The sequence below is a fragment of the Colobus angolensis genome, unplaced genomic scaffold (genome assembly GCF_000951035.1).
Source record: "Colobus angolensis palliatus isolate OR3802 unplaced genomic scaffold, Cang.pa_1.0 Scaffold16, whole genome shotgun sequence".
Classification (NCBI taxonomy): domain Eukaryota; kingdom Metazoa; phylum Chordata; class Mammalia; order Primates; family Cercopithecidae; genus Colobus; species Colobus angolensis.
The window spans coordinates 22,517,955-22,542,414 of NW_012114710.1; the positions used below are offsets into that span (position 1 = coordinate 22,517,955).

At 35.2% G+C, this 24,460-nt stretch overlaps 1 protein-coding gene across 1 annotated transcript in view; it reads right to left on the minus strand.

The window, feature by feature from the left end:
* Positions 1–899: 899 nt before the first annotated feature.
* PI15 (peptidase inhibitor 15) overlaps positions 900–24,460 on the minus strand; it is a 29,941-nt gene continuing 6,380 nt past the window's right edge. Inside the window, exons 3-6 of the mRNA XM_011937175.1 lie at positions 11,650–11,768; positions 10,511–10,643; positions 10,274–10,389; positions 900–6,853 (exon numbers count right to left, since the gene is read on the minus strand). Of these exons, the coding sequence (XP_011792565.1) occupies positions 6,718–6,853; positions 10,274–10,389; positions 10,511–10,643; positions 11,650–11,768 (504 nt within the window). The 3' untranslated portion in view covers positions 900–6,717. The remainder of the gene's footprint in view (positions 6,854–10,273; positions 10,390–10,510; positions 10,644–11,649; positions 11,769–24,460) is intronic.

Sequence of the window (24,460 nt, forward strand, 5' to 3'; positions counted from 1 at the left end):
TAAGACTGAATGGGGTCATCACCCCCCGCCCCATTTCTTCACCTTCAGAGCTATCCAAGAATAGAAGGATGAGATTTTGCTAGCATCAGTCAGGCCTCTGTGGGGCTAGAAGTTGCGGCACACACACCTCACACACCTGCACATGCATGCATGCACATACACACACACCGATCAGTGAATGGAACTCCACCGCCTCTGGAAATGACAGAACTTTGCAAAATTGTGAGTGGAAAACCAGAGGCTTCAAATAGGAGGAAGTGAAGTGAGCAAGGACAATTAGCAAGAGAAAGAGAAGCTGAGAGAGCTACAGGATTGGGGGGAGATGCTCTTTGAAAAGGCTTCAGTTTGTGAGGCTCTTAAGGAAAAATTTAAATGAAGTCCTAGATTCTGGTCTTTCTCAGCTGGCCTGTGAGATCAACCATCTCATTAGAGATGAAGGAGTTACCCCTCTACAAGAAAGAGCCACCCTGGGAGTCTCCAGCCTTGGGCAGATTGGTGGTCTGAGATGGTGCCACTCCCTTAGAGAGGCTTAGAAGCCCTCTCTAGGAAGGAACAAAAAAATATTCATGGTCAACTGCTGCAGTTTTCCTGAGTCAGGACTTCTTGATGTTCTTTTCCTCTCCCTCCATGGAAATATCTTTTATAATGATACCTCAAAATATTTTGGGGGATTTAGTGGCAAAAGAAGGAAAGAAGGAGGGAAGAAAATAGGAAAGGGAAGGAAGAAAGAAAAATAGAAAAGTTGGTGTTCAGTGATGCATTAAAGATACAATCACTGTTGCTTTAGAAAAGTGAATTATCTCTCATCAAAACTGGTAGATGGTCCATCCAACAGGCTAGTTCATCTAGTGTCTAATCTACTTTAAAATTATGAAAATAAAGAAAACAATTAGATATACTTCAAAAACAACACAATTAATTATACTCTTTTATTGAAAGAAAAGTAATACAATGGAGTTTAAAAAGCTACATTTGTTATGGTTCATAAGGACAGAGGTTTACACAGGTTTTATATATGTACACACTCACAACACTATATCACAACATCAGAGGCACCGTTTTTGCCAAAGCATTAGGTAATGAATACAACTCCAAATTAATCTGTTTAAAAAAATATCTAAAATGATACAGTATATTTGAGGATTATATAAATATATGAGACATATTTAGATATTTTTTAAAAATAGTGTTTACATATGCATCACAATCATCTCTAATTCTCAAAATATTATGGTACCAAAATTCTGTTTGTCAAATAAAACATAAGATGCTGCAGTGTGTATCCAAGCACCAGTTTAGCACAGTATTTAATTCTCCTCCAAACTAAAAGGCTGCTAACATGTACAAACTGAACTGAGTATTTCAAACAACCGTTGGAATAATTTAGGCCCTCAAAAATTTTTTTTTTCATTAGCTGATTGTTCTTACAGAAAAAAGAGGGAGCTAAACCATTTAGATTAATGTTGCTCTGTGTAGTAGAATCAATCCTAGGGCTCAGAGAAGAATATTCCTAGGCACTGGAGAAGGTGCGGGGAATAAGTAAGTCCATTTTATGTATGCTGCAAGTTGGAGTTTTGCATGGGATTTAGTTCATAAAAAAGGTTCTACTGCTTTAAAATAAGTTTGGAAATATCAATTTGGAAAGTGCTTCAAGGTAAATCTTACTTGAGGATGCTAACATAATTTCAGAAATCTGTCAAAACAGATTACAAAAGAGATTACACCCAGATCACAAAAGAGATACACCCAATTATGTACCTAAACTGAAGGTTTACAGGAAAGTATTCTCTATATTAATTACAGATGATATAATCCTAAGCTTTTACATACATTTTTCAATCTAGGAGGACTTTGAATGGAATAATACATTAGTTCAATAATATGACCAAATAACATTGTCAAATTATAAGCCAATAATCAAAGGTGGGGAAATAATCCTTCTATATATGAAATTGATTATTTTTCTATATGTTTTTTATCTTATGAACTGTGCTAAATAAAAATAAATGATCACTTCTGAAAGTGAGACAATTATAATTCTGTTAATTAAATGTAATTATAATTGTATTTATAAAGCTAACTAAATTCAAAAATATATTTTAGCAATACCTAATTCAGAAAAAAAAAAGGGGGGGGCACTTTAATAAGTGCCTCAGACCTGGAAAATCATGGAAGACATTAATTAGGAAAATGGGTGCCAGAATATATTAACTCTCCTTTCCTCTTAGATACATGTTAATATTATCAAACATTTTTAGGTGCTGTCAGATTTAGGAAATATATGAGAATTCTAATATCGTGCAACAAATTTTTATGGAACAGAAATGGCTTTTGCTGTCAAGTAGCCATTAAGAATTTGTCCTCATAACCACCAGAGGGCGCCAGTGCCTGCAACATTATTAGTTGCAGACAATCTAACCAGTTTAGGTGATACGTGACTTTGGACATTTCCAAGCTATCAAAAGATTTTAAAAAGAAAATCAATAACTCCCAAAGAAATATATTTACATTCTGTAACATCTAAATAATTTTGGACTGTTGAATTAAAACAACAGAGTTAACTTGCCTATTTTTGGTAAAGATTAATTTAACAGAGGATTTTATTAATATTTCTGAATCAGGAATCGAATGGATAACACTTTTAACAATGCATAAAAGGAGCATTACTAAAGCCATCAACACTAACAATTCATTTAGCACCATATATTTAGCACCAGAATAGACACTGACAGTTCACACTGAATAAAAAAACTTTAATTGCTAAGAAACTTCAAAACTGATAGCAAGGATATGTGGTGATTGTAATGTGTTTTCAGCACCATTAATCAGGGAAGTGTTAAACCTTCTAAGTTTTTTACCGATCTCCCATAAGTCAAATTTAAACAATAACATCATCTTAAAAATTGTTTTGCGTGTGTTCAAATGATTGGACGTGATTATATGTTTCACCAACACAAATAATGACAAATTTTTATGAAACATAAAAGCAAAGATAATGTTAGACGTTAAGACAAATGTAACTTTAGTCTCCCTAATCACTTTGGTAGGTAAGGGCTTCCATCTATGTCAAGATTGGCATCATTTGATACTGCAGAGCCTGGGTATATGGCTACACAGGAAGAACCAACACCAAAGTCTAAGCATTATTTTTCCTTCATAGTCCCAATCAAATTATATGTTTAGCTTGTGCATGTATTTCACAAGCACAGCATCAACACAGAACAAGTAAACTGGCTTAAATATGTATTCGATTTCATTATGTAGATAAGTTGGTTTCACACAAGTGCATATTATGAGAAAAATATCTATTGTTTCAATTCAAATATTCTGTGTAAATTGAACTTGCCCTAGTGTTTGGTCAACTCTGTGCTAAAGTTACATGAAACTTTCAAATGAATGTTTCCATGAACTTTTCAAATGAATGTTATGGCGCTGCCAAATGAAATTTGTAGGGCAACTCTGTTGGGTGATGGGCCACAGAAAGGATGATGCTTAGACAACTGAACAGAAGCAAAAACAATAAGAACAATAAGGACTTCATCCACATTTTTTGAGCAAACTTATCTATCATAACCAGAAACATTAAGACAGTGCCTACACAACTCACAGATAATTCTATAATGAAATCCATCAGTTTAATCATAAAATTATAATTTTTCAGCCTCTTGATGATATGGAAGCCCCAGAACCTGTATTGTGAGAATATTAAAATTTTTCTACTGGTCATATAAAAAAATCAACACCATAGGGAGGATCGATGCTATGAAATATGTATGCCAATTACTATTTTTTTTTTAATGATACCTTTCCACATGAAAACCTTAATACTGACAATTTAAAGCTGCGCTTATGAAATAGCTTATAGCCAGACCCTTTCTGCCTTTGGCAATTACAGTGAGAAATAGTTATCTTAGCACCATTGTTGCATGCTGTGAAAAATATGGCAGGCTGTGTTGATACTAGCAAACTTTCATTTGCTTTAGCCTGGAAAATAAAATATTTTACATGGCCACTTTATATTATTAACTTTAAAAAATAGAGTTAGAATAACAAATATACCCGTTATATTTTCAGCTGAGTTGTTAAATTATAAATAAACTTGTAGTTCTTGTCATGGTTTGGAAAGGACTGTTGCCTAAGTGTGTAGACGCTAGTCTTAATCTGATATATTTGATGATTTATCTGGATTTTTGATACAATCAAAACTTTGTATTTAAGACATTTTTGTCTTAAGCATGGAAAGATGGGATTTCTGTAAATTGTTGCCATTCTTGGCTTTTTAGTTAACTCTAAAAATCCATTCATATAAGCATTTATTAAACATTTATTATGTTACAGCCACCATTTAAGAAGCTGGGATAAATACAAAGAATTAAACAGAGTTCCTGCCAAAGAGGGGCTTGTGAAAAATTTAATTTAATCTCAAATAAATGTTTCATAATATCAATGAAAATTTTAATATTCATGAATTTTTATTAATCTGATAAATTTACCTTCATAAGAACTCCTGTGAAATATGTAGCAAATATTATTCTTCCTTAGAACTGAAAAGTGAACTCACAGAAGCAATTCAGCAACAAAACTGGAACTTAGTGTAGCCATCTTCTGTTTAATAGTACTTATTGCTGTTTCTGTAGAATGAATATAGCAAAATCGAAGAAGGAAAAACTTTCTAGATAAAATCAAGCAAATATCCAATGAATGAGCTTCCCCTACAATTGTCCAGATATATTAGAAAAAAGTTGTATTAAGACCTAAATAATGTAATTACTTCTAGTCTCCATTTTAATCTCAAAAATATTTATTTTTAGTAGCGTCTACTTATGTGCCCACAGAGGCAGAGTGGTATGATATCAAAGCATTTGGTCACCATATTCAATTTATAAGAATAATTGGGCCAGTCATTTGTTAAGAAGTAGACTCAATCTCCAGATGGTGTATTTCTTCACCATTGAATGGATTTAACGATCTGTTATCTTTCAAAGTATTCAACCCAAGAAACTGCAAATGTGTATGGAATTTTAAACAAGTAGCTTCCTTCTGTTATTTGCACTCTAGAACTAACCATATTTAATTGTTCTGTAATTCTATGGAAGCATTGCACAACCTGAATGAAACACACACACACGTACTTGAAGTGCAATATGTTAAATGTCTGGACCAAAATGTTGTATTCTCCTCTCTGAAAGAGATTTCATGATAGGAAAATGCTGCATTTCCAAATTGCATGAGGAAAATTTTCATAGTGACTTTGAATGGATTTCCATGATCAGACTCAGCGAAGAACTGAAAATGTCTCTTCTACAGAAACACAAAAATAAAGTTGGTAACTAGCCCTTAGAAAAGCATCTGAAGAAGGCTACTTTAACAAAATCATGACTGCGTGTGGTGTGCACGAAGGATCTTTTGTACAATACTCAAAGACCCAAGAAGATACATAGATTGATTCAATGACAGGCTAAACAACAAAGAGATAGAGGTGGCCTCAGCACCTCCACATCTCTTTCTGAAATCCTTCACCTCCTGCTGACAGGCCTCAAGATGTACTAGACCCTAAGGACAGCCCATTCTGAAGCTCTCCATCTGGTAGTTAGGTGCAATTACACTTTTCATACCTGTCCCCTGAATTTTATTTCTCTTGAACTTCATTAGTTTTCTGACGGTCTTACTTTCTCTTTTCCAAAGTCACAGCTCTAGAATCTGCTCCAGAAATCCTGGCATTTGTTAATTCTTCCCTTCCCCTTCTCATTCCAAGCACCGTAACTAAATTTCCATGAGAAGCAGAAGCCTTATGTATATATTGCACTGCATGGCTTATTACTTGCTCCACCTACAGGTAAATACTGTTGTGTCTGCTTCCTCCAAAAATAATTTCATAGCAAAATCACCAGTCAGCGTTATTTCCTGAATATTTTGTGAGCTTCTTGAGGGCAGGAACCATGTCTAATTATCTCTGCATTATCAGAACATAACCAGCAGAGTGTCTTGCTTGTAGTAAACGCTCAACTCATGATGACTGATTCAATAAAATGAGACTAAGAGGAAGGCGTGATTGGGGAACTTACATAAGATATACGTTGGCATTATCCTTTGGCAGACTCAAATAAGAAAATACATCTCCAGAATGAAATTCATGGTTACTTAATTAAGTTATTATTTCCAGATATCACTAAGTGCTATTTTACAAGTTAACATTTTGTGGGTATTATAGAAATGGGTGCTAAAGAAGTCCCATCACCTCATGTATATCTGAAAATAGCTTTTTAAAAATTTCCATCAAGTTGACTACTGAATCATATTACTATCTACGTGTAACATCACATATTATATGTCTGTGTGCATATATAAATCCATACATATATATGTATATGTATACGCACACACACTTACAGGTCAAATATATACTTATTCCTTAGGAACATAATGATATAATTCCTTTGGAATGTAAATTTTAGGATTGGATGCATCAAGTATGTCATCATTACATATACAATATCTTAATTTAGGCTTAGAGGTCAGAAAATAGAAATTGATGTTTCAGATATCTCAAAGGATTAAACAAACATGCTAGACAAATACTAATTTATACAAAGGAATACTAAAAGGAAAACAAGATTAGCACAAAATATGTATAATATGTGCCAAATTCAATATATATATATACACACATGCCCATGTTCCCAGAAATCATTATATTTCGTGGAGGATAAAGTAAGCTTATTTAAACCAGTACAGGTAGTTTGACGTAACTCCTGGAAAACACAGATTGTCAGTACAAGATCCCCCATAACTTGGAGGACAAGACGAACATGGTACCCCTACTTTATATGGTGCTTCTCCAATCCAGTTGCCTCTAGAAGGGAAAAGAAAAAAGATAGCCTGAATACAACCCATCCATGTTTTAAAAGTAGATTGTCCTTAAGCCATATGTTCATATGTATTAACACGTGATGACCTGTTTGAGAAGTTGCTTTAGAAAGTCACTGAAAGTTATAATCATTTCTTATTTCAATAGTAACTTATTCTGTATATCTTGCTTTTAAAATATAATCTGAGTATTGTTGATGATATGTTAATTTACAGATCAGAAGTTACTCCCTGCAATGCCTGATGACACGGAGTCCTGGGACACCAGGCTCATTCCACTCAAATCGCTCTCCTTCTACAGCAGATTTCTGGAGCATATACTCAGGCCATATTCCCTTAAACTTACTCCTTTTAAACTCATACTAATGCTCATCTAAGGATGATTCAAAAAAACAAGCTAGTATTTTTTTGGGAGACTTAAAAGTAATGGAATGAGTAACAAGTTATCATATACACAAAATATATATAATCATAAACAAAAGGAGATTTGCTTCTAAAGCTGTAAAGTATTTTAGATTCCCAATCTTCATAAAATGAGATGTGAAAAACTTCATATATGGTATAATGGTATAAACCAATATACCATTATTCTCATATTAAGAGAATAATGTCTCTCAGGAACAATTAAAAGTGATTTCAAAAGTTTTATTTCATATGCAAATTCATAGCTACTAATTGTTTTAAATTAGTGCTATTAGATTTTTGATAATACTGAGCCTATTTAGTTGAATTACTTTGTGTTATCAATATTTTTCCTTCACTGTGTTGATGACCATTATCATAACAATAAACCAAAATCTCCACTTTACAGAGTTAAAAACAGCCGTGATGTCATACTGTTATTTTGCTCTTTTAATTATAAAGGAAAAGTTAATAAATGTGTTTTCAGTAGCGTGGTAATAAGTAACTAGAATACTAAGAAATAGCAATATAGACAGCAATGTGAAGACAATTGAATAGTCGGGAGAAAATTTATTTATCGGTGGTAAAAAGTCAGGGTTGAAGATAAGACAACAATAGGTAAGAGGCTAAAACGTAAAACAGGTGGTCCTCATCTTCCTGAAGACCCAACTAAGACCCAGCAATGACTCATAAAGTCTGTAAGACATGAAAATATTTTGATCAACCAGTCAGTTAAAAATTCAGACTTTTATCTATAAAAAATCTATACAGGAAAATCGATCTTTAAAATGGAAAACTTTTATTCATATTACAAAATGAGATGGGATTTTAAGACTGCCCACCTCTATTAAATTTTTTCTACACTATGCTCTAAGGATAAGCTTCCTCATGCATACTTTTGATGCCATCACAGGCTTGCTCAAAAAGGTTCAAGGGGAACCCATTATCTTATGAGTGTAGCTCACTCTCTTATTCTAATCCTGTACCATTCACAATCTTATTTCCCTCTATTTTTTTTTTGTTTGTTTGCTTTGTTTTGTTTTTTGAGACAGCATTTTGCTCTTGTTGCCCAGGTTGGAGTGCAATGGTGCAATCTCAGTTCACTGCAACCTCCACCACCCAGGCTCAAGCAATTCTCCTGCCTCAGCCTCCTGAGTAACTGGGATTACAGACACACACCACCACACCAAGCTAATTTTGTATTTTTAGTAGAGAAAGGGTTTCACCATGTTGGTCAGACTGGTCTCGAACTCCTGACCTCAGGTGATCACCCACCTCGGCCTCCCAAAGTGCTGGGATTATAGGAGTGAGCCATTGCACCCGGCCCTCCCTCTATGCATTTACCAAAAGCTATAAAAGTATATGGGCCAAGCCAATGCTATCTTAATTTCATCTTTTTGTCGATTTGTTTTTCACACATTTTTGGAGCACATATTTTTAGAAACAGAAGCTTGGAAATAAAATTGTATTATAAGTAAAATTATTACATATTTTATATGATAAACTTTTACATAAATGTCAGATTTTATTGAGTAGAGGGTAATTATATTCAAAACAGTGAATCAGCCAATTTATACACTTATACTATTCATTCTTTTGTTTTATGCTATTCTAACTAAATTCTTTCTCTTTCTCTCTCTCTTTCACTTATCTCTTTGCCTCCTTCCATTCCTCCTTCTCTCTCTCTCTCTCTCTCTCTCTCTTTCTCTCTCTCCCTCTTTCTTTTTCCCACTGAATAACAGTTAGACTTGACATAATTTCATATTAGGTTTCAAAGAATTATTCAGCTACCAATCAGGATTTGAAAACCTTCTTCATTACTTAGTTTTCAGAAAAATTGTTCTTTATTACAACTGAAATGTAGCATGTTAATGTAATATCTTAATCTCTTGGACCTATAAAGCAATAATATATCTCACCGATAACATTAGAAAATTATAACTATGGGCAAAAAATGAATAGTTACATAAATGAAACAAAAATCTCTTAGACTATTTGAGTACCAATTGGCTTATTTATGTCAGGGAGAAAGGGTAAAGGTGTCACAGGAAAATGCAATGTGTAAAAGTAAAACTTTCATACAAATGTACAATTTTAATGCTTTTTTTAATAATGCAGACACAGTCTACTTTCCGAATCTTCCTATTCTAATAATTATGAAGAGGGGAACATAGGGAGAATCACTATTTTTCTGACTTTGTAAAAACACTGCCACTGGCATACTACCATATAAATGAGTAATGCAGTTATTTGTGAAACATTTTCTCATTCCCTCCCCATGCTGGAATAGCTGGAGAAAATCTTTGTTTGAGACTTACTTTGGAAGACACTAGCAATGTCATAAATCCTTTGCACATTTTGGTATTTATTCCAAATGGGAACAGAATTGTGTATAAATATTGGAACATTTTATCATCTGAAGAGCTATTGTAATCAAGAGGCATTTTACCAAATGCTGATAAATGTTTATCCTCATAAAGAATGTTCATGAATATGGCTATATCTTATAATGTCTGATAAATTTCCATAATCCATTTTATGTATGCCCTAGGATTAAATTATGAATTTTTTAAATATAAAAAATAAGAGAAGGAAGAAGGAATTGACTTCCAATGCTTTGCTAAAAAGGTGAGCCAACATTTTTGTACTGATAGATGAGCATATCATGGAAGATTCTTCATTTATTTTATATAGTTATTAAAAGCTTGTGTGGTACAGTGTTTATTTTACAATTGCCATAATTAAGACCTATGGTGAGGAGAATTTAGCGAGCCCCAGCATTTCAAATTGCTTTGCCTACAATTTTAGACTAGAATCCCCGTCTTTGTGAAAAGTAATCTTTCAGCTAATCTTTTTTTCGGAAATATTGGAAGGATGGTGGATTTGAAGATTAGAGGCCATTATAGCTAAGTCTTACTCGCTTACCTGTCACAGATACCTATCAGCCTAGGGATATTTACCATCTTTAAAGGATCCAGGAAACAGAATCCAACCTGGTACTTACTTTGGGGCATAGTTGCATACCAAGTAAACTGCTCGTCGCCAGACAGATCCCCAAACATTCATGTTTTGGCAAGTATGGATTGCACATCCTATCCGATTGGAAGTGGCCCAAACCATCTGTGAAAATAAACCAATATACTATTACAGACGTCAGAGCTAAGACAATGCATGTCCACCAAAATAGTATTAGCATATTTTAAAAGTATGACTCAAAAATTAACAAGGTCATTGAAATAACCTGCGTATAATGTGTGCACATGGGACCAAAACATCTCATAGGACATCTGGGGTTGCAATCCTGGGGATACGGAAAAGCATAATCTTTCACTTCATCATACCATGGCTTGACCAACTGGAGAATAGAGCGATATCTGCATATCAAGAAAATAAAGAAATCAGAGTGCAGCAGTGGTAATATATAAGGGACTCATGTTACACTGTAAATTGATTATTCTTTTTGCAGATTATTGATGATGATCCAAGAGCACATCCACCCCTCACAATCACCATCACCACCTAGTCAGGTCCCCTATTCCTCCAAGTAGGGCCAAGCATGGAAATGGCCAGGGCTGGAGTAAGTGATTCTGTATTTGTCTAAATATGTGTCTGGTCATTCCATAAAGAAAATGCAAATAATTTCAGGAATCATCAATGTCTTATTTAATCCATGTCGAAAACTTCCTCCATCAGAATTTTATAAGCAATTCAGAATTAGATGTATAAAAGTAGTCACAATATTAGAACCCAGTGCATTTTTTTCACTTCAGTTTGAATTCCCTTAGTTTTAATAATAGCACAGTTGATTTTCCTTCCTTATTTGGGGGAAATGGGTCTTCGAAATGTTGGATAATGACATTGCACAGTGGTAGAAAAATTATCCTAGCAAATTGGAATAGCTTTTCCCATAGCTGCATATACCTGCATGTATATGTGTGTATAAATATATGTAAATGCATGCATTTTTATTGTATACATTTATGTATATGCAGGTATATGCAACTATGGGAAAGTTTCATGCATGTACATATGCACACACATACACACACACAGCCTCTGCACAGTCATGGGGCTTTTTTCTGAGATGGAGGGGGCAAGATACAGCACAGGCATAACCCTTTCTAAGATTCTGTGAGCTCAAAGAAAAATCCAGGCTAAGGGAAGGTGTTCCAAGGGTGAAAAGGGGAACTGGCCCTTTAACCCAATTAAATAATTCTGGATGACATCTAAAATATTCATAGACCAAGCATTAGTACCTGACACATAGTGAGCATTCAATAGGTATTTGTTGATATTATTTGAAACTGATGTAATTCCCTCCTAGAGTCCATAATTAATAAAGCCATATGGATGAACTGCATCAGTGAAACTACTTCCTACCTTCCAGTGCGTACAGATAGATTTTGGCCCAAAAATCTCAGTAAGTAAGAAGGTCCATGGTCCCAAATGCAAGTAGCGGCCCAAGCCTCTGCCGATTTCGCAAGATTTTCATCCCAAACCTGTAGAGGCAAAAAATCTTCAGCATTACGGGATTTGCTAATAATAAACAAAAAGTAAGATGAAATAAATCGTGTTACTATTTCCTAGAGTGTTTTTTCTTTTTTCTTTTCTTTTCTTTTCTTTTTTTTTCCCCCCGGGCTGGAGTGGAGCACAATGGTGCAAACTTGGCTCACTGAAACCTCTGCCTTCTGGGCTCAAGCAATTCTCCTGTCTCAGTCTCCTGAGTAGCTAGGATTACAGGCGCACACCACCATGCCCAGCTAATTTTTGTATTTTTCTTAGTGATGGGGTTTCACCATGTTGGCCAGGCCAGTCTTGAACTCCTAGCCTCAAGTGATCCACCCACCTCCACCTCCCAAATTGCTGGGATTACAGATGCGCGCTACCACACCCGGCTAATTTTTGTGATTTTTAGTAGAGACAGGGCTTCACCAAGTTGGTCAGGCTGGTCTGGAACTCCTGACCTCAAGTGATCAGCCTGCCTCAGCCTCCCAAAGTGTAGGGATTACAGGCATGAGCCACCGCTCCAGGCCTCCTAGAGTTCTTTTAATTCTGATTCCTGAGACTGCTGCAACTAAAATAAAGCAAATTCAGGCCACTGTTATTCAAAGTTCTGTAATGCAATATGGTTATACTACAAAAAATTCCTACCTTTTCAGTGTCATCTAGATCCAACATTCATACATCAGTTTCAGTAAAGAAAAAGTTAACAAAAATACCGTAACTAGTTGTAACTTGGGGACAGCTCATCTTGACTACTGAAGTTTGAATCCAACAAAGTCCATTGGTTTTCCTAGAGATAATTTTCACAGCCATCGGGAGCCATTATATTAATATATTTAAAGAAACAAAGATGATCCAATTTATTCAAACTGATTTTACCAAAATTAACAATGTCTAATTTTATATTGCAGCTTTTAAGGTCATACTCTATTATGATATAATAAACCCCGTAGAGTCTACATACATAATTTGAATCATTAGTGGTAATAACAATAATACTATGAGAATTTACATTTTTGTTCGCGTAAACTAGAAACAAACTAATACAAGTAACACTGCTACATAGTGTTATAAAAACATGGTACTTCATGGTTCAATTAAATGAATTAAGAGAAATAGCAACTGTTGCTTTCCTTTATAGAGGAAGCTAAGTTAATAAGGATGTTAGTGATGTATGGTAAATTTTCTTTAATTGAAAACTATTGTAGGACAAAATTTGAATGAGCCATGGATTTAGCATACATTCATATTAGTTACCATGTGGATTGGCATACTCATTTCCATAGCCGCAAGACGAAACCAAGTCGAGCATTTGCGGACCTGCCAGTAATAAATCAGCTCTGAAATAGTCATCTATTTTCCAGCAAGTCATAAGGTACAAAAATACAGAATAGAGAATATTTATAATTCTATACATATTATAGAAAAAGAAGTTTAAAAATTTTCTCTTTTAACATAATTTAGTGATGTATTTACCTGTTGAGAATAATTATTTTAAAATTGGTTTCATAGTTCAATGTCATGGCATTATATCCTAAACTATTTATAATATTTATATATTATTATACCTGGAAAAATAGTATTCACATTGTGAATAGACAGTGGTTAGCAGTATATTCTAGAAATTGAGACCTTGTGTGAAGAAGGAAGCAACAGTTTTATAATCATTTATATTTACATGGAGCTTATATGAGGAGGTATGTAAATGTCCTATTGATCTTTTTGTCCTATTTTTCTTCCATCAGATTGTGTTCAGCTAAGCAAGGATTAGTAGCTATGCATTCACTGTAAGTTACAAGCTTTCAAGCAAACTCATGGGAATGCTTGACCATATCACTGAAAAGGCTTCATTTCCCTCAAGGATAATGGATTGCATAGATTTATTTAATAAAACAACATATTTAATGGAAAAAAACTAATTTAGTGATTTTAAACAAAATAAGAAAAAAAAAGATGAACTCTTCAAGAGACCCTGTTACCTCAGGAGGCCTACTTTCAAAAGACATTTGTTAGTTACTCAGAAATAGTTTTAAATTAGGAAAAACAAAGTCATCTTACACATATTGACCTAGGATGGCATAAAATAAACTCACTCACAGAGTTCATATAAAAGTTATAGCACTCTGGGGCTGAAATGAACTTTAAAAAACATTTCATTTGGTTGAAAATTGATTTATCAAATATTTTTTCTTCTGACCAAATATTAACAAAATATGGATTCATAAAATATTGATTGCAGTTCACCACAAAACAAAACACTACAATTAATTTATAAAGGCATTTCAGATGGAGTAGCTTCAACAAATTATGTCCCCTAAAAGGTCATTAACTAATTGTAGTTACTTGGGAAAAAGTACATGTATCCATTCTGTACATATGGGACTAGAGTGCACACTCAGATCTATAACTGCTAAAATCACTTCCTTATAATCCTACGCTGAAATACTAGCACACCATGCACACGTAGTGCTGACCTGGATCAGTGACTAATCAAGGATCCTGTGCTCTAACCCTAATTCCACTGCTAAGGTCATCTGCGACTGAGGCCATGTCAATTATGATCTCCCAGTTAACTCATCTGTAAAATGAGATTGAATGAGGTCATCTCCAGGGTCCCTTTCATCTTTAACTTTTTGTAATTTCGATACACTTGAGTAGCCCTAGCGTCAGAGCCAGGAAGATCTATGTTCTATTGGCCTGGGACTTCCTCAGTTCTAGTGTTTTCCATATCATGGAGAAAGCAAATCTAGATTACTTTCAAAATAACTAAAAATATTCAAGACATTTCTTTTTCCTTATCTCACTCTATGTATATTGAAACATCACATTGTGTACCTTAAATATGTACAATAAAAAATAAGTAATAAGAAATTAAGGCATTTAACAATTTTAAAAGTAATTTACCATATGTAATCCTATCTTTATACTCATTCATATATTTAAAAGCTAAATATTGAGTATGTCAAAAAGATAAACTAAAAAGTTCATGCCTGAAAAATATCTTACAAGACCATCCTTTGTTAACTATTATAGGGAATTCTGATATGAAGAAAATGTGTTCACTGACGTCCGTGCTTTTAGATATTTCTATGTACAAATATTGTATATTGGAGAAGGTAGTTACAGGGAAGAAGGGATAATTGCTTTCTCTCACTGTGTTTGCTTTTAGGAAACTGGGAGGGTTTCTACCTGTCTCCATGTCCCTAAAGGAAGATTCTGGAAAGTCTGGCAGGTACTGTCAGACTCCCACATGGAGACAAGACTGACCTACCCTCTGATGCTCACTGCGGGGGAAGTCAGAGGGCCCATGCTCTTTCTTGCCTGTCTGTCTCCAGGCAGAACTCACATCTACTCGAGAGAGAGGGAAGATCTGGCTTAAGCAGTGAGCTCTAAAATTTGGGAATTACATCATATCCTGTGGTAAAACTGAGACCTACATTTACTTTCTCTGTCTTTCTCCACTGGTTACAATTCCCAGGGAAAGATCGGTAAGTGAGTTATCCCCTTAGTCTCCAGTTATTTAAATTTATTAATATGAGTTTTATTATTAATATTAGTTATTAATATTAATAATTAAGTTTGAAACTGACAAGCAATGATAACTTTATTTAATAACTATCAGAACCACATGAAGAGAAGTTGATTAATGGGTACAAATATAGAGTTTGATAGAAAAAATAAGACCCAGTGCTTGATAGGTAAGTAGACTATAGTTTACAATAATCTAGTGTATATTTCAAAGTAAATAGAAGAGAGTTATTCAAATGTTTCTAGCATAAAGAAAAGACACAAATTTAAGGTGATGGTTATCCCAATTACACTGATTTGATCTTTACACATTATATGAATGTATTAAGTTATCATATGTACCCTAAAATATTTCTATCAATTATGTATCAATAAAAAATTTAAAAAATTAAGAAACAAAAAATATAGAAATTTTCAACAAAAATATGGGGTCTGTAAGAACCTATGATTAATTCTCTCCTATCTGGAAGCTTCAAGTTGTAATGAATGTTGCCACTGTAATTATGGGAAATATTTAACAACTTATGAAAGTTCAGAAAATGAAGATGTAAATTATTTAAACATTTCACTTTATTAATTTCCAGATGCTTAATAGGCAGCCTATCTGACAAATTTCTCTGAGTGTCTGCAGCATTTATTTAAAATGATTTTAATATACTCTACAGATGTATCAGTGGAAGAAAGAAGGGCACAGGTGTGTACTTATTTCTACGAAATGCCTAGTAAATATGCAACATATTGTTATCTATTCTTGAAAAAACTAAACACCTAATATATACGGAGCTCTTATTAAACAAGATTCAACATTCCGAGGTCTTAGTCCTTATCCCTCTAAATAGATAAGGTATTTTCACAGATAATTTGCTTGTAAACACTTAAAATATTTCAACTTAAAAATGAGGCAAAATTAAGAATATTATGCGTAAATGTGCAAAAATATTTACAAGACCCGCTAGAAGTTATATATTATGATTAAATTAGATAAATCAGATAAATTTTAATTCATAAAATGGTTCAAATGGTGTCAGACTATGCATATGCTTGTAGGATGCTTTATTGCTTCCAAGCAGTTTTCTTCCATTCTTTTTTATTAAGAGACATTCAGTTGGTCAGTTCATACATTGGTTGATTTAGCTTTGGACTAAAATATTCACCATAAGCTATTGTGCTTATAAATAAAATTAGAGAGTTTGAGGTAGACACAGTACCTTGTCTGAGAAGCACAGGAAGTTGAAACCACATAGTCAAACTAAGACATGACACATATCCAGAATTCACACTGAAGTCATTTATCTAAAAGAGTAGTGATGCCAAGAGATAGAAGGAATATGAAAAGAATGCAAGATTCTCATCAAGTTCAGAGATCTTTATAACTTGAGCTGTATACAAAATTGAGTAAAAAATGTTGCTGCATGGGCAAAGGTTGCTGACTTCCATTAGTAGACAGAAAAATTTGATGATACTGATCCAAACCAGATATGAGGCTGTCTTATCAATTGTTTTTCTAAGTTTTGGGATCCTCAACATAGTGGCAGCCAGGACCCTGAAGCCCACTGACATCTGAAGATGTTGTCCTAAATCCCAGCCACTATCTCTGGCTAATAAAAGCAATAAGAAATGGAAGGCAACCGCCAAAATTACTTGGGACTCTATTCCTAAACCTGATTGAGATGATTTCTTTTCCTTTTTAATTGGGTAAGATCCTTTAACTCCAAATATAAAAATTAAATGTAGAGATGTTTAAAATGATAAAATTTAAGGTAAAAATCCAAATAATGCCCATTCTCACTTATAAGTGGGAGCTAAACATTGAGTACACATAGACACAAAGATGCAAAAAATAGACACTGGGGACTACTTGAGAGGGGTGGGAGGAAGGTGGGAACAGTAGAAAAACTGTTGGGTCTTATGCTCACTACCTGTGTGATGGGATCAATTTACTCCAAACCTCAGCATCATGAAATATACCCAGGTAACAAACCTGCCCATATACCCCCTAAAATATGAAAGTTGAAATTACGTTTTAAAAAACATTAAAAAGAATGGGTTTTTAGGGTAAGGAATCTGATCTTATTTGATATTACTAATATATGTAATGGTCACAAAAATGCCCTATTACAGTAACATGTTAGTCTTACATTTTCAATTTAAATATATATGCATATAAATACTTGAATTTATGATTTTACATTGAAAATGATAAGAAAATCTGTTAATTTTTTCTACAGTTTTGCAAAATTTAGGTGAATTGAATCACTACATTTCTTAGAATTATATAACTTACCTAACTATATGGAAAGTATTACTATCAATAAATATATTGAAATACTAAAAAAGAAAATCAAATCTATTAAACCTGTACATGCAGTTTAAGAAATTTAATTTGCAAGTGGTAACAAACATTAAATAAATGTGATTGTCAAAACTTGCTATACTTATGAAAAGAACAAAAATTTATAAAGTTAAAATGTTAAGGAAAAAACAAGAATATTAATTTTGAAAATTAAAGTGACCTTTGAGAAGTCTATTCTACATATGGAAACCATTTTCAAATACACAAAATGCTAAAAATAAAAACATCAGACTTTGAATTTTGGGGAACAGATATATAGTTATTTTCTGGATGCCATACCAATGGCATTGGAGATAGTATGGCATGTCCTATAGACATTTATTTTTTCTTGGATGTTTATGTGTCATTTCACATATATAATATAAAAAGCAAAAACATCTTACATAGACAAGTTTTTATTTTTAAAATAATTTAGCTAGGGCTATTTGATCTTTTTCTTAGATTGAGAAAAAAGTGCTAACCTATAGAAGTGGGGAAAAAAAAGCCATTAAAAATTAAGTGATGCCATAATTATTTTCCTTTAGGGCAGCCAAAGGCTTAAAAACACTTCATAGGCATGATTGTGGTTCTGTTTTAAAATTAGTGGATTTATCCTCATTAGATAGAAATGCTTGTGAAATGGCCAATAAGGGAAGCTGACAGCTGAATACACAAGAACTTGTGTTAAACCAGACAGGAGGGCAGTACTGAGCCTTGTTAGGCCAGGGAAGGAGAGGGTGGCGCAGAGGATGAGAAAGGGCTTTCATAGGAGAATTTGAGAGTGGTGATTAGATTAATTAGATGATATTAAAATAGTTCTTTGTAAGAGTAGAAGAGGATTAAAGAAATTTGATTTAAAAAGCATTCCCTTCAACCTCAAAAATAACTACAAAATATGACACTATATTATGTATATCAAAAAATATAAAGGTGAGATCCAAAGGATTTTTGTAATGTTTGAAAAAAGATAATGAATTCTTTCCTTAAATAAGATGAGTATTATCTTTCATGTAAATTTCTTTATCTATAAAGATATGATGCAAGTTGCACTATTTTTAGGGGCTCTGAACTGAATCATTGCCAGTAACATAAATATCTTAAAAGCACATAGATAATTGTAAAAATCCTCTCTTGAACCCTTTTCCTATTCCAACTGCTATGCCATTCTTCTCCTTTCTTTTACAACAAAATTCCTTGAGAGAGTTGTCTTCACTGGGAATTTCCAGTTTTGCTTTCCCCATTCTCTCTTGAGCCCACCCAAGGCAGATTTTCCACCCTATCCCCACTCCACCCAAGCAGCTGTCTTCAAGGTCATCAAAGGTCATCTCCTGGTCATCACCTTCCTTGGTCTATCAGCAGCTTTTGGCATGCCTGACCACTTTCTCTTTCTGTACACACTTTCATCCCTTGGTTTCATGACTCTACACTTACCTTTTTTTCTCTGGCTGCTTCTTCTCTATCCCTTTGCTGATTCCTCCTTATCTCCACAACCTCTGTGTGCTGGAAAGTTCCCAGGCCTCAGCCCAAGTCCCCATATCCACTTCTCTTTTTTTTTCCAACCTTCTTTCATTTATATTCACTGCCCAGATAAACTCATCCAGTCTCATGGATTGAAGCACCAATTATATGCTGCTGGTATTATTCCAAATTATATTTCTAGACTCTCAGTTGAATTTCAGACTAATTTATTCAACTACCTACTTTTCCAAAATTGAACTCCAAATATTCATAACCTTAACCCCATCCCTCCAAACCAACTATTCCTGGTGTCTTCCTGGTATCCGTGAATGACAATGCCCTTTCTCTAGTCCGGGAATCAGCTAACTATGATGGACAGGTCACATCACCTCCACTGCCTGTGACATGTTGTCTATCATGTTTTCCTGCTACAGAGGCAGAGTTGGGTAGTTGCAACATAAACCATAAGACCTGCAAAGCTGAACATATTTACTATCAGGCCCTTTACAGAAAAAGTTTACTAGTTGCTGTTCTTTATTGCTCAGGCCAAAAATCTAGTCATCTACTCTATTTTTTTAGTCTATATCTGCTCAGCGAGCAAATCTTTTTTTTTTTTTTTTTGAGACAAAGTCTCGCTCTGTCGCCCAGGTTGGAGTGCAGTGGCCACGTCTCAGCTCACTGCAAGCTCTGCCTCCCGGGTTCACGCCATTCTCCTGCCTCAGCCTCCCGAGTAGCTGGGACTACAGGCGCCCGCCACTTCGCCCGGCTAGTTTTTTGGGGTTTTTTTGTATTTTTTAGTAGAGACAGGTTTCACCAGGTTAGCCAAAATGGTCTTGATCTCCTGACCTCATGATCTGCCCGTCTGGGCCTCCCAAAGTGCTGGGATTACAGGCTTGAGCCACCGTGCCCGGCCTCAGCGAGCAAATCTTGTTGACCCTATCTTCAAAATACTGTATATCTGGACTATAACCACTGATCACCACCATCACTGAATATCTGGAGCTCAATTTTGGAAAAGTACATAGGTGAATAAATTAGTCTGAAATTCAACTGAGAGGTCTCTAAATACAATTTGAAATATCATCAGCATGTAAGTGGTATTTCAATCAGTAAGACTGGATGAGTTTACAGCAGTAGTGAATATAAATGAAACAAAGATGAAAAACAATGAATCCCTTTCCATTATAACAACATCATCTGCATTTAAAACACACATTTATTTGACCTACAAGCAGCTTAGTTCATAAGAATGTGAATCATCAGGAGAACGTGCCCACTGAGTCTGCCAAGTTAGCTTTAGGATACCTCCACAAAAGTAGAGCAATTGGAGAGTAATTTGTCACATAAATTCTAGACATCTCACAGTCAGAAGAACACACACATGTTGTAACCCAACCAGAAAGTGCAACCCGTGATGGGAATTCCTTGCTCAGGGCTGCATGGCTTCCAGGTCCCAAGATGATCTCACTGTCACTATTCATTCGTGCATATGTAGAGTAAGAGGCAGGTGAGGAGTGCCTTGACTTTCCATTTCCTTAATTATAAACTTCTTACCTTTTCCAGGATCTTCAGAAATCCACTGTCTTTGTGTAGCCTCCCCTGACAGCTTATATTGGCAACATCTGAATGGAAACGATTGTGTGTGTAGGTGTTTAATACAAAGGGTCTTGAGGCTAAGAAGGGTTTTGTGACAGGATCCACTGAGTCAAGGATCTATGACATAGAGGTTCTCTTCCCCCTTAATATCCATTCTGAGACTGTATGCTCTGGCCTGTGAGTTTTTCTGGCCTGTGAGATTTCCAAGGGTATATATAGTACAAAGAGAAATATTTGATTCCACAAGAAGAAATTCTTCCTAATATTCAGCAATGCCCTCAGATGAAATGCCTATAGGGAAATTCTCTATCCAAAGGGCTCAGAAACAGGAGAGATGAACATGGGAAGAGGAACAGGTACTTTATATTACTATTTAAAGCAGCACTCCCCAATGTTTTTGGCACGAGGGACAAGTTTTGTGGAAGAAAATTCTTCCAGGGAGGAATGCGGGGAAGGATGATTTTGGGAAGAAACAGCTCCATCTCCGATCATCAGGCTTTAGAGCATTAGATTCTGATAAGAAGTGCACAACCTGGATCCTTCTCATGCACAGTTCACAATAGGGTTGGCACTCCTACGAAAATCTAATCCTGCTACTGATCTGACAGGAGGTGGAGCTCAGGCAGCAATGCTCACTCATCTGCTGCTGTGTAGCCCAGTTCTTAACAGGCCACAGATGGGCACTGGTCTGCAGCCTGGGAACTGGGGAGACCCCCGATTGAAAGCATGCGCTTGTCAGATAGAATTGTGTTCTTAACATTTTTCTTTACTTGCTCTATGACCTTGGGAAAGTTACTTATGCTCTCCAAACTTAAGATTCTCTATCTCCAAAGGAGGAAAATGTTCTCATCTCGCAAGACTTGAGAGGGTTAGGTGAGACAGTGACTGAAGCGTATTCAGCATAGCTCTAGCAGGGCAAAGGTATATTTAATGGTAGCTATTATTGTTGTTGGAGATTTGGGAATGGTGGTAGAGTCGGTCACCTAAAATGAAAAGCAGTGAGGTGCACTTTTGATCACATTATCTGGCAGTCTGAAGTTTAAGAGACATTAAGAATTAATCTCAACTAAGCAGGCAATCAGCTAAAGTGAAAATGGATAAACCCTGAAGCAACTAAATAATCAGAAACAGAATTGTAAGGAGATTCTAAGGAGCTTGCTTACAGGTAAAAGAAGCTGAAAATTAGAGAACATTTTAGATGTTTTAAAACACATTAATTCACCTCCTTAGATCCTTCTTTAACATATGTTTTATCTTTACATTTTAATACCACTTGTTGATAGAGTCTAACAATCATCCTACTCTCCAGGGAAATATAATACCCACCGGCTATCATTTAATATTAAAATTATAAGACAGGAGATTTATACATGTGTTTGTTTTCACCAACTCAATATTATATTTTAATAACTAATTTCCAGATTGTTGAGCTCTCCTGTGATACTCTTGCAAACCTCATATCTTGCCATTGCCCACTTGGTCAGAAGGATTCAAATGCCTTTCCGCCTACCTACGGCCTGCTGAAAACATGATCTCTCTGGAATGCAGAGAGACAGATTTGATAGAATGTTCATAGTTAACTAAATTATGGAAAGTAAATTCGATGCACTTTTTACTAGAAAACAATATTGTGTCCTTAAGTAACATTTTTGGACTACTTCAGTTTGGAGTATGTGGTGTGAAATTTTAAGAGATTTTATGAAAAGTTTAGTCTAAAAACACAACTTGTTGGGCATTCTTCCATATGTGTGTCAAGAAAAATGATTGGCACCTGATTTCAGATGCTATGGATAACATAGACTGGAAGAATTCAAATCCCATCCCTCCAAGCCTCAGTCTAGGTTGCATTTTATGCCAAACATCTTTCTTGACCATTTTAAACTGTTACTTTATTTCTTCTGTGCCCACTTCATAGTATTTTTCAGAAATTCTTATAGAGAAGTAAATACCTCAAGTTCATAGCTATTTAAGGGTAAATGGTTTTCATAAATACTAAATTCATGACACCATTTAAAAAACAGAAGGGGGTATTTTCTTGCATATTTGTTGAGTAGATTCCCAGGTATAAAATAATGCATCTATGCTGTCTCCATGACACTACCCAACCTCTATTATGCAAAGTGATTCATTTTGACTACCAAAGGATATACCCATCCAAAATTCTTTAGTAGAAGAATGCTCCTTCCCCCACACTAGCTACTTTTTTCAACCTCCAAAGGTATGTATCCTGGGTGATAAACCTGCAGCCACTAATGGCTTCCAGAATTCTGCTCTTTATTTTGTGTTCTCTAACTCAGAGGAACTTAATTGTCTTTGTCAAAAATGGAGGCGTCCTCCTTTGCTGCCTCATCATATAAATCTTCATTCTATTTCATCATGTAAACCACTTACTCCTATGGACTTGTACCTTACATATTTCACGGCTCTAATTTATGTTTTTTTAAAAATATCCTTATTGCCTTAAATGTAGCTGAGGCTACCTAGACTATCCTAAGAGCCTCTTGACTGCATCTTTTCTTCACTTCTTTGATTACATAACTTCCCTGCTTAAAACCTTCAATGATTACCCTGGATCTTAAAATGAAATTCAAACAAATTTCTGTGTGCCTTCTTCAACCTCATCAAACATCAGTCTTTCTTCTCTACACTAATCCAAGCCTCACTGAATTTTTATCCATGTCTCCAGTGTACTACATACCCTCTTAGAACATCCTCCTATACCCACTACAGATCCCTCTTTCCTTAACTCACGCCTGTATAACTTTATTTATTTTGTATATTTCCTATTTAAAATCATTCCTTCTGGAAGCCTTCCCTACCTTCTTACTCCCACTCCACATCTGAACTAGGTCTTCGCATGGGATTCCAAAGCACCCTGTATCTATCCTAGTTCAGCATTTAGCATGCTGCCTTGCACCTGACTTGTCTGTTCACAGTACTTCCTCCCAAAGAGAGTCCCTTTGCTCCCCACTGACTCCCTCAGCACACAGTGCCAGACACATGAGTAAAAATTATGGAGTGAGTGATTGAATGTTGTACCACTCTTGCCCCTCAGAGCACCACAGTTACACTCTAAAAAGAAGAAGTTAAAGGACCTCATTTAATTGTTCCACAAATAGTTACTGAGTAGTTACTGCATATTCTCTGTGGAGCCGACATGATGCTAGGCTCCATAAACATTCAGGAGAAACACAGTAAAATTATTTTTCTACACTGTTGCATTTGGTCAAATATCATTTTCCACCAAAAAACTGTGTCCAATATTGGGAAGGACAGTCACCACCTATGTGATTCACAACTTTTCTGCCTGCCTCCTGATGCCGAGGTTTCAAATCACATCCTGTTACTGCTTTTACATTTGCATGTTTTAGAGCTTATATTGAAAATGGTGACAAACAAAATGTTCTCACCTTCATCGGCTGGCTCCCTATGGAGAGAGCAGAACAAAAGGAAAGAACCTTTAAGGTTACTACCTTCTTCAGGCGTATCCAAGTGATACTAAGCAACATGCACCTTGGAAGAAAATTCCTACAAAATGTGCCCAGTCTCTTTCTGAAGCCAAGACATTGAAAAGGTTTTGCATCCAGGAGAGCAGGAATGCAGAGTTCTGAATGTGCTGGAGAAATGCCTCCTGCCAGCAATTGTTCTCAGTACATTGCCTGCTGGCAGAGGCTCTCAGGAGGCCTTCTAGTGGTCATGAAAGCATGCATTGGAGAAGTTTACATTATACGCATTAAAATTCTCATGTTTACAGCAAGAAAATTGAGTTATTCT